This window comes from Polypterus senegalus, chromosome 17 (genome assembly GCF_016835505.1).
Source record: "Polypterus senegalus isolate Bchr_013 chromosome 17, ASM1683550v1, whole genome shotgun sequence".
Lineage (NCBI taxonomy): Eukaryota > Metazoa > Chordata > Cladistia > Polypteriformes > Polypteridae > Polypterus > Polypterus senegalus.
Genome location: NC_053170.1, coordinates 4,054,025 through 4,065,918, shown reverse-complemented (window position 1 = coordinate 4,065,918; position 11,894 = coordinate 4,054,025). Strand labels below are relative to the sequence as shown.

At 37.0% G+C, this 11,894-nt stretch overlaps 1 protein-coding gene across 1 annotated transcript in view; it reads left to right on the top strand.

The window, feature by feature from the left end:
- The first annotated feature begins 676 nt into the window (after window positions 1-676).
- The window catches only part of scn4ab (sodium channel, voltage-gated, type IV, alpha, b), a 100,354-nt gene continuing 89,136 nt past the window's right edge, over window positions 677-11,894 (top strand). Inside the window, exon 1 of the mRNA XM_039739452.1 lies at window positions 677-873. Coding sequence (XP_039595386.1) covers window positions 764-873 — 110 coding nt within the window. The 5' untranslated portion in view covers window positions 677-763. The remainder of the gene's footprint in view (window positions 874-11,894) is intronic.

Sequence of the window (11,894 nt, the reverse complement as noted above, 5' to 3'; positions counted from 1 at the left end):
TTACTCTACTTGAACTGACCCTAAAGATCATGTCGCATTTCTTGGTGAGCCATGGCTTACCTTGACAAGAATTATATAAAATTTGATCAACTGATAAGCAGGAAGCATTAGTGAGGACAGGAGTCAATAAACAAAATATTGTAAATGTGCTGATATGACTCAAATATAGGTGCAGGAGGCAAAGCTTCAGTGTGCAAAAGGTGCTGGATTTGATGGCAGCCTTCATCTACTTGGGTGGGCTCATTCAAATGCAGAAAACAACGCTGGATGGCGTGGTGGTGCTATCAATAGATCCATATGCTGTTATAAACAACCAAAACATGCATACAAGGTTAAACTGGCTAATCTCTCCGCATAACCAGCCTGTCATTTTAACTTTGACCACACTTCCACCTCTTCTTTCTCCTCTTTTTGGGTTAATTGAGGGGGAAGTCAAATGAAAAGGCTTACTGTGAAGCACAAAAGTGAAATAATAAGAAACAGAACAAAGAATTTATTGTGAGAAGCTATGGACACATCTCAGTGGGGGCTACACTTAATTACTGGAAGTATTCCAGAAACAGCAGACACTGAACATTTTGTGCAAATCGGTAAAAAAGCAGAGTACAAACAGGAATCCAAACCTCTTTTATCTGATTCCAAAGGGAAGTAATAGTAAACATGTCAAAGTGTATTCTCTCCAAGAACACAGCCTGAGTATTTAAATACGAGCAGAATAGACGCTTGCTAACAGAGGACTGGGGAACCAGAGGTAACAGCCAACATGGACCCCAACAAAATGAGAAGTACATTCCTCTTGCAGATTTGGAAGCAGAACAAAGTGTTCCAAAAAGAGTGCAAGAAGCGACTTAAGAATTATCATGACCAAATTCAGTAAGTAATATTTTTGGGAAAAATAAAAGAATTTTGTATGGTTCACTGAGCTAAAGGCATAATTGCTGCCATTCTCAGGCTTGTTAGAACATGGACTCACGATGAAGAAGACAATCAAATCAAATAGTACTTAATTTCCTAGAGATGCCTGAAAATGACGTTTATTCTTCACAACTCAATTTTTTGTCATTGAAATTCACTGCGTATAAATGATTCTGAATGGGATTTAGATTATATAAGAATTTTATTTTTCTAAATGTTCATTATGACACATGTTCTACTAAGCTTTCTAAAAAATGTCTTATCCAGATTTAAAGCTTAAACTGTGTGTTTTATGAACTTATCAGTATCTAGTAGGCAGAAACAGTGGTAGGTAATAATGAGCTATTTCAAGCAATGTTTAACTAATTACAATATAATATAATATAATATAATATAATATAATATAATATAATATAATATAATAATACAGTTTCTAAACACACTTAATCCACATGAGAGATCTAATGCAGTCCTTAGAAGGACACACACAAACACATCCACAATAGGAAAAATTGTAACTAAATTTAAAGCAGCACTAATCACTGGACCATCACACTGTCCCAAGTAAAATGGAATAGTTTTTAATAAAATAAAACAGAATAATTTAGTTTCTAAAAACCCAATCCAAATCATATTTGCAAATGCAGTACATAGCAGGGCATACATAAACACATTCACAATGGGACAGTTTTAGAGTCATACCATGTGAAGCAGCACTAAACACTGTGTCATAATTCTGTGCCAAGTATAATATAATATAATATAATATAATATAATATTATAGGATGCACAGTAAGTAAGTAGTGCTTCTACTTAATGGATTCAACCCATGCCCAATGATTTTGTGTGCCTTCCTGAAAGAAATGCTTATTAGGCTGGCTTGCAATTCCAAATCGGGCCTGTGTTTTGTGAATATGGGTGTGTTTGTGCCACTCAGCCCTTCAAAATACTGAAATCCTGTACAGGGCTATTTCCTGCCTTGGGCTCAATGGTACTTTGAACGTCTACAGCCACCTGGCAACCTTGAATCAGATTTCATTTTATATTGACTTATTATATTGTATATCATATTATGACAGAGGACATTTGCTTAACATTCTTAAACTAAAAAAAAAAAAACAAATGTAGGCTCTCACAAAGCTGCAGCCTATACCTACAACATAAGGTGTGAGGCAGGAAACAAGCCTGGATATAATTTTGTTCTATTTTCCAGTGGAAAGTGAAATGTATGTTTTCAGATAAGGGAGCAAACTGATGTGTTAAAAAAAATCTAAACATACATGGAGAGAAAGTTCAAGTTCTAAGCAATAGTTGAACCAAGCCAAGAACTGAAGAGCTGTTCATGGAAGTACTAATTACTGAGGCACAATATCACACATATTACATTAATTATATTTGCGCAGTCATGTCCTGTACCCATAGTGGTTAACACTGCTGTTTCAGGACACCTTCATTATCTATGTGGAATTTGCACATGGAGCTCCTTGCCCCATGTTAAAATGCTATTTGGCCATTTGATTACATTTAGTTTTGGCACAGTAAAAGCATGGAATTGAATTATAGTGCAATATATATGGCGCTGCCACTAGTCAAAATGTAATAATCTTCTTTGCTTTTACTGTAGTTATTACATGTGATCTATGGACATAAATTGAAATGCACTGTGTTTGCATTGCATTTTAAACTGACAATAAAACTGAATGCCGTAGTGAAAAGCAATCAATCATTTGGTCGATATGTTTTTAATTGTGACATGATAAAACCATACCAAAATGAAATGCACCACTCACATACACTGTAAAAATGTCAGTAAATTTAAAGGTAAGAATACTGTAAATGGTGAAAGTAAGATACCTTTTCTGAAAAAAGGGAGTTACCTTATGTTCTACTGCAAAAGTCAACACATTTCATTATTTTTTACAGCCAAGTTCTATAAAATCTATATTGTTCTATCCTCAAAATATGCTACATACCGTTTACTGATACATTACAGTTACACTGAAAAAAATTGCTGTTAACTGTAAAGTGTAAAACATTTAAACAGCGAAGGTAAACAAGTAACACCTAAGTTATAATATTTGCATAAGGACACGCCCTCTTTTACCATATTATTCCCGGTGAACTGCATATCTTTGAACAGCAAGGAAAAAAAATAAACAAAATTAGCAGATTTATTTTTACCTGCGTGCTGAAGGTTTTTTGAGGCACCATACACCACTAAAGGAAAGTTCTTCTCCACCAGACAATGTGCCATAATGTCCTTAAACATTGAATTCTTTTCAATGTACGCAATTAAATGTTATATGTTTGTTATTGGTTATTAGTACTTTATTGATGCAAACTGTGTACTGGTGTTTGATCCTGACAATATTTATAAGGGAGGCATATTTATTACAGTGCATGATTTTTAGGTTATGGCTAAACATTCACTTCGATTGGAATGTACTGTAAAGAAAAACCAGTTATTTACTACAAAGTTATACCGCAGACCTTATTATAATAAATATTGTCACTATCTTTTTTGCGGCAAAAATCTGGCAACCTCAGCTGCCCGTACTTTACTTTAAATGTAACTTTTTTTATTTTTATTTTTTACTGTGTATGCATTGCATTTCATTGTTGTTAAACGCTGGACTGCATTTAATTTTGGCACGAATAGTCTTTTTTTAAGTTCCAATGATAACTTACGCAATTTTACTGGAAGTCATTCTGAGAACTTGAATTGCATTTCTGATGTCAAAATGCATACAAGACTATTTTAAAATGTAAAATGCACTTGAAAAGTCTGAAAACTGGTTGCGTATCATTTTAAGACAATCTTTAAATGTATATCTGATATAAAATGCATTAAAGATATTTTTAGGACAGATGTATTTTCAGATATCTACAATAAATTTTAAGATGTATTAAATGCATTTTCAGATATCTGTGTCAATTTGGTTTGGTATAACAGTGACCAGTCCTGTCTATGAAACGTTGAAGGCTAACATCCATCAAGACTGCCTGCCATTTCACTCTCAGATTCCTTCAAGTATTTTAACTCTGAGTCTTTGTTTGGCACAATCAGTAAATTTCACAGTACTTAACACTGTATACTGGGGTAACAGCAATCTTGATAGAAGCTTGATCTAAAGTGTTTACCTTGTATCTTGCAACTGCTCTCCTCATATACTGTATAATTAAATCGAATGACGTGAACGTCATCTTGTGGTGATCGGTTCAGTAGGCGACATTATTAAATGGTCGTTACTTCCAAAAACAGGAATACGTCAACGACTATTAATAATTTTAAAGACTCACCATGAACTAATGAATATACAGTATTTGCAACAAGATAATAAAGCTAAGGTGGATGTTTCCTTTATATCCAATACGTTTCTTCCAGAATCTGCCAGAAACTTCTATGTTCTGTTGCTTGCCGCTCATGTCTAGCCGTGTGCCTCCACGACGACGTCATAATGACGCGGCAGTCACTAATTGGCTTATAGTCTGCGTCTTTCACGTGACACACTCTTGATTGAGGCTCTTTTTGCGCGCTTTTTTTAAGGGTTGTTTTTGGTTGGCACGGCACACAAGCTTTACCTGCTGCATTAATTTTAATTGGAAACGTTTGTTTATTAAAGAAATTTAACGTGTAGGCGAATATTAAAGGGATTGGATATACAGGTACCTTAACAGCGTAAAGTAACACCAAGGGAAAGGTCCTTAAGATTGAGTGCATGAAGAAGCCGAAGGAGCCACTGGCATGGCAGAAATCTTGTCAGTTACTGCTATGGGTAAGTGCGCAACTATACGTCATATTTTATGAAAGTAATGTACGGTAAATGTGTGATTTATAGCGGTGTTTCACAAACATTGGGTTGCGCCCCACTTTTAGGGCACTGGCCAGTGGGCCGCAGGTTTCTGTCATGGTGTACTAGTAGGTCGACGTTAGGACAACACTAAGCGATATTCTCCGGACGTGTTGCCCCCTAAACGCTCATACGTTCGATTCATTCAGGGGGACCCTCACCTTGCATTCGAGCTCGATTTAACAATGGGAAACTCGTCCCCGCTGGTCGTTATTAAACATTTCTACAGTTAATACATGGTCGCGAGACGGTAAACACTGATTTAGAGTTACATTACCAGGATGTAATTACAAAATTTGAAATAAAATGGAACCTAATCTGATGTCTTCATTTTAACTGATTCGTGTTTTAAATTTATGAAACCTAATTTAACTTTTTGTTTTTCATTACCAGTTGCTAGTTAACAACCTTGAACAAGTCGTTAGCTTTGTCATGTCGCATTGCTGTACACGGGTGGTTGCGGTGAAGGTTAAAGATCTAAACCTAGGGGTCGGTACACGAGCAGGTGTTTTTTGTATTTCTTTTTGCTTTCCTGTAGTAGAAGGGTGTTGTACCGTATTTAATTTGGAGAGCTTCATAAGTCAAATTAAAGTCCTGCACACCGACAGGTGCCCGCAAATAAACCTTATTTTAATGTAAACGCGTCAGTCCGGCATGTGGATATTTTATCTGAGCTTTAGAATAAATATAGCCAAACACCCTTTTAGGATCATAATGTTACATTCGGGGAAAAGTAATATTGTAACATGAAAAGATATAAATTACATCAAAACTGATTTCTGTTTTTTTGGGGGGGTTTGTTGGCTGTTTTGCTGCGTCTGAGCTGACTATAATATATTCTGCCGTACACATGACATATTTAACACAAAAAACTTTTTAGGATATAACATTTTCCACAAGTCGATGCTGTTGTACACCCATTATTACTATTACTTGTGAAACGCTCGGACCTGCATCCCTAATGTAAAATGCACTTGCTACATTTTTTGAATTTCCAGAACATATCAGGTCATAAGCTTTCGAGTAAGACAAAGGTCAATGTTGTATGTAGCCCCATTAAGTAATCGCTTGACAGGCGGACATCAGTGGAGTAAGCGTTAGTCAGTTGCATGTTATCTTTTTGTAAGTTGAAGCAAATTCACACGACCAGATCTACCATTTGGTGGACCTGGGTGCACACCTTGGAGCCCTGTTCGCAATACCTTAGCATATCAGCGATTCGGACAGGACTAAAAAAAGAAGGTCTTCTGGTAATAATTACTTAACCTCACCTTCTGGTGTAAAGCTAATCCCGTTCGAATAGGACTTCAGAGATCAAAAATGCCAGATAGCAGGAAAAGTTCGCTTTTAACCAACAGAACAGGCTAACCCAGCCAAAGCGATAACCAGCACATACCCCCACCTTTTATTGAGTCCTCACGATTTTAAACCCTTTGTAATCAGACCTAAATTAAAACCACTTAAAGCAAACATATGAGACCTATTGGTTGATATTGTTGGGGAGCGAATGTCTAACTGCATACTTAATGAGAGCTTACATTTCATATGTCACCATGCTGCAAGAGAGGTGATCGTTCAAAACGACATCCCCCTGTGGTGCACCGAAAATTAAATAAATACACGCCAGACAAGGGCGCTGAAGACTCTGTGTTTGCGAAAACTGTACCTAAGTTTAAAAAAAAATGACAAAAACAAGTCTTGAATACTACAGATGAGAATAGTAAAATCGACTTTACAGGATAGTCAGGAAAAGGCGCCGCTTTTAGCAGTTATGAGCAGTCCGACACAGAAGAGAGCAGCAATGTGGAGGACAACGGGGTGACAGCAGGGGACAAGACTTGCCAAACCGCACCAAACCCAAACGATTCGGATTGTGTTTTATTTTATTTGGTGCAAATATACGAACCCAAAATGCTCAGTTCCACATCATTTTTTGCCACAAAAGAGTCATGGTCCTTTTAAAAATGTTTATATATTTGTTAAACGCGATATAAAAAAGAAAGTTGATTTTCCGTAGATGGGACCTTTCACTCATAAATTAGGAACGGATGAACAAAAAAGAGAGGTGAAGTTGACCTGATATCAGTATGGGATTTGTTTTCCTTTTTCGTTTTTTATTTCTACAGCTTAAGATAGATAGATAGATACTTTTTTAATCCCAAGGGGAAGTGGAGTCTTTTTAGTGGACATCCTACCCTTATGTCACTCGTTTATAAATCATGTAACAAATTGTCTTTACTTATGATCTGCTGGCCTTGTTTGGAAATCAAGTTATAAAACGAAGCAGTACAGCGTTAAGGTCTCAATAGTCAAACCTCACAGACCTGTTTAATAAGCAACAGAAGCAGTGTCTCTTCTGTCAGACAGGACTGGCCCATACAATTCTCAATTTAAGCTGTTGCCTTTAAGTCACAAATTCAAGGCTCCTAGGATAAAAACCACCAGGTTCAAATAATCTTTCATTTCAACCGCTGTTAATCTTTTAGATACAGTATGTTCAATTTTAACTAGCCTAAGCCTCCTGTACTTAAACAAGAGACAACAATCACACCCATCATAGATTGCTAAAATCACACCTTCAGTTGAAAAAGAAAAGTTTAAAGCCTAGTGAAGGGACGAGGCATTCTTTGTTCAACAAAATATTGAAATAGCAAATTATTCAAAATGACCATCCCTAGTTAAGTACTTGCACTCCATACCCACTGGTCACTTGCAATGTTTTTGTCCCAACTTTACCCACTGGGTTTTAACATCTTTTTACCTCAAACTCCAGGATTGTGAGTATTTTCTCACTTGTACTCATGACCTCACCTTTGTAAATCTCTGTGTTTCAGTTTTGAATGTTGTGAGCAAAGATTTTGAGTAAAGGATTGGGAACCTGTACTGACAAATGCACCAGGTGTATATGTCATCTTTGATGGTGATATGCTTTGTTTAAAACTTGTAATATTGTCTGATATGAAATATGACTTGAAATATGAATTGATTACATTCAGTAATTAATGGAGCACTTGTAATGTACTGTATTTTTAAAAATAATTCATGATAGTGCTTGCCATGAAGAGCACTGTGTCAATAAAGATGGATAAAATGATTATATTTCAAATGAAATATACAAAATAATTTAAAGAAAATTTTCCAGTGAAAGGGATTCAATAAATAAAATGGATATGTTCAATAATTCTTTTTCAATCAGAATATTTGGTGCAAAGTGTTCTGTGATGGCCCTCACTTAGATTGAAAGGCAAATTAGTGATTTGTTCAACGTTTGAAAGTTGCCGTACTAAACAATATATAGTGTGGTCCAGATCTAATTATGTAATTTTCATTACGCTATAACTTATTAAGTTTATTACATAGAGAATTCACAAAAAAATGTTTTTGTTGCCGATAGATGGCAGCACCTGCCCTGCATTCCAAAATGGTGGGGAGACGGTTGTCAGTCGAACAGTGGGTACGATGTGTTCGTCTTTTCATAATTGCATAATTAGATCTGGACCATCCTGTAGGTTGAAAGGAGATATATAATACAACCCCAATTCCAATGAAGTTGGGACGTTGTGTAAAACGTAAATAAAAACAGAATACAATGATTTGCAAATCCTTTTCAACCTATATTCAATTGAATACACTACAAAGACAAGATATCGAATGTTCAAACTGATAAACTTTATTGTTGTTTTGCAAATTTTCACTCCTTGATGCCTGCAACACATTCCAAAAAAGCTGGGACAGGGGCATGTTTACCACTGTGTTATATCACCTTTCCTTTTAACAACACTCAATAAGCGTTTGGGAACTGAGGATACTAATTGTTGAAGCTGTGTAGGTGGAATTCTTTCCCATTCTTGCTTGATGTACAACTTCAGTTGCTCAACAGTCCGGAGTCTCTGTTGTCGTATTCTGCGCTTCATAATGCGCCACACATTTTCAATGGGAGACAGGTCTGGACTGCAGGCAGGCCAGTCTAGTACCCACACTTTTTTACTACGGAGCCACGCTGTTGTAACACATGCAGAATGTGGCTTTGCATTGTCCTGCTGAAATAAGCAGAGACGTCCCTGAAAAAGACGTCGCTTGGATGGCAGCATATGTTGCTCCAAAACCTGTATGTACCTTTCAGCATTAATGATGCCTTCACAGATGTGCAAGTTACCCATGCCATGGGCACTAACACACCCCCATACCATCACAAATGCTGGTTTTTGAACTTTGCGCTGATAACAATCCGGATGGTCCTTTTCCTCTTTGGCCCAGAGGACACGACGTCCATGATTTCCAAAAACAATTTGAAATGTGGACTCGTCAGACCACAGCACACTTTTCCACTTTGCGTCAGTTCATCTCAGATGAGCTCGGGCCCAGAGAAGCTGGTGGAGTTTCTTGGTGTTGTTGATATATGACTTTCGCTTTGCATGGTAGCGTTTTAACTTGCACTTGTAGATGTAGCGACGAACTGTGTTAACTGACAGTGGTTTTCTGAAGTATTCCTGAGCCCATGTGGTAATATCTTTTACAGAATGATGTCGTTTTTTAATGCAGTGCCGCCTGAGGGATCGAAGGTCACGGGCATCCAGTGTTGGTATTCGGCCTTGCCACTTATGTGCAGAGATTTCTCCAGATTCTCTGAATCTTTTGATGATATTATGGACAGTAGATGATGAAATCCCTAGATTCCTTGCAATTGTACGTTGAGAAACGTTGTTCTTAAACTGCTGGAACATCGTCTCATCCTTGCTTGTGAACGACTGAGCCTTTTGGGGATGCTCCTTTTATACCCAATCATGCCAAACACCTGTTTCCAAATAACCTGTTCACCTGTGGAATGTTCAAAACAGGTGTTTTTGAACATTCCTCAGCTTTCTCAGTCTTTTGCTGCCCCTGTCCCAGCTTTTTTGGAATGTGTTGCAGGCATCAAATTCAAAATGAGTGAAGATTTGCAAAACAACAATAAAGTTTATCAGTTTGAACATTTGATATCTTGTCTTCGTAGCATATTCAATTGAATATAGGAATTTGCAAATCATTGTATTCTGTTTTTATTTACGTTTTACACAACGTCCCAACTTCATTGGAATTGGGGTTGTAAGACTGGTACATTGATTGTTTGTTTAAATGAGTACAGTGGGCTGCAGGTAGTGATACGGCCTATCATCTCCAGGAGACTTGGGTTCAATTTCTTGACCTGGTCATTGTTTAGAGTATTTGGAGTTTGCTTGCTCCTCCACTGTTCAAGTGAGTTTCTTCCAAACACCCCAAAGTGCAGATTAGGTTGAGTTGGTCTGTTGATAGTGAGCACGTGTGTGTTGTTAAGTATTGGCATCTCATCCATTGTTGGTTCTTGACTTGCTCCTGATCCATCCTTGATAGGCCCTGGCTTTGCACCCCCTGTATAGAATAAAATAAGCAGGCAATGAAAATGGGTAGATTGATGAATTTCTCTTCTTTTGTGATGGGCTTTCCAAAATGATTTGTAATACTGTCTGCTGTGAAAGGATAATTGTATATTAGAATGGGATAGTTTGACCGATTTAGCTTATTTTTAATGTTGCGAATTGTTGTGTGGTTGCTTTTTATCTTCTTTGTAGGTTTGATTTTGGCCTTAACCTTCTTGCTGCTTTAGTTTTCTTAGTGCTTATGTACAAATAATTGGCCAAGACGCCCTTCAGAGGGAGATTTGGAATCTCATTTAGATTGGTAATTTAAAGAATACACATATAGTTGTAAAAAAAACAAACACATTATAAAACAATATAGATGGACTCACTAAGAGTTATACTGTATAAAATACAAAATTGATTCATCCCACAGTTCCTTGGGAAATAAAATACAGGTGTGAATTTGTCAGGAAAACTGACTGAAGTGTAATTTTGTTCACATTTAAACAAAATGGTTTTGATAATGTTCACTGTGAAATGCATAATATAAATTAATAGTGTCTGAATGATTGACATCTTTTACATTGTAATGTTTCATATTTCCTTGTAAAGCATGTTTCCTTGATTTATGCTGCCTATAAAAGGTGTTTTATAAAACACAGGGTTCTGACTGACTAGCTGCTTTTTATTCTGCTGCTGGTAATGGGTTTGCCATTAAAGACTCATTTTTAAGATGTGGCTTAACTGAGCTGAGGCCTGATAACTGGTTGTATAATGTCTGTGGACAAGAGTGTTTTCTACATGAAGCTTACATGATGTCCCCATTCTTCCATATATTTGTGTTTTGAGCTGTTGCCTCAAAAACTGTGAAAAGTTCTTTGCTTTGATGGTGTACTTCCACAAAGATTCATCCTCAAAAAGCGCTTTAATCTGAAGGCATTCTCCCCCCAGGCCTTACTCTGAAGATGTTGATTTTTTTTTTTTTCCTTTGGTACAAAATTTGCTCCACTCAAATTTACTATTGAGCTTTTGTGACAAAGAGGTGGTCTTTAACAACCATCACGTGCACTCTAATTAACACAGTACTGATGAAGAAATACTAAATCCTGTAGTACACTTAACATATATAAATCAAAAAAGTAACATTTTCCTGGCATAGTAAAGCATGACTGAAAATGAAGCTCAACAATCCCCCTTTCAAAATATTAAAACATAATAAAATCACAAAATGTATCTAAAGCACTAGGTGTTTATCTACTGTGTGCCTCTACAGTGGACTAGCATCCTATTCAGAATAAGTTTCAGTTATGTGAATATTACTCCAGTACTAAGGGGATTGGAAGGGGGTGTTTTGTTTAAGGCGTCATCCATGGATTCCGCTGAAATGATGGGTCTCAGACAGACAGGCCACTTTATTCCACAGCTGGCTTGGCTTTTATAAACCTGTGCCAACAGTGTGACAGGCATCTGCTGGCTCAGCTTATCTCTGCAAGGTCTTCTTACCAGATTTTGGCAGAACGCTTATGTGTTTGATGGATTAACTCATTGTGAGCTCCACTGGCTAGTGCTCCAGGACAACAGTTGTTCACTAGCTGAAAGGTGTGACTATAAATCTGATTGTTTTGTGGGATTTGCAAGTAGTGTTGCTATTGTGTTTTACTTGATGGAGACTTTATGAGTGGGTTTAAAAGTAAAGACACAGCAGAAATATCTGGTTGAGGAGGGACAGACCTTTGCATCACCCCTCCAA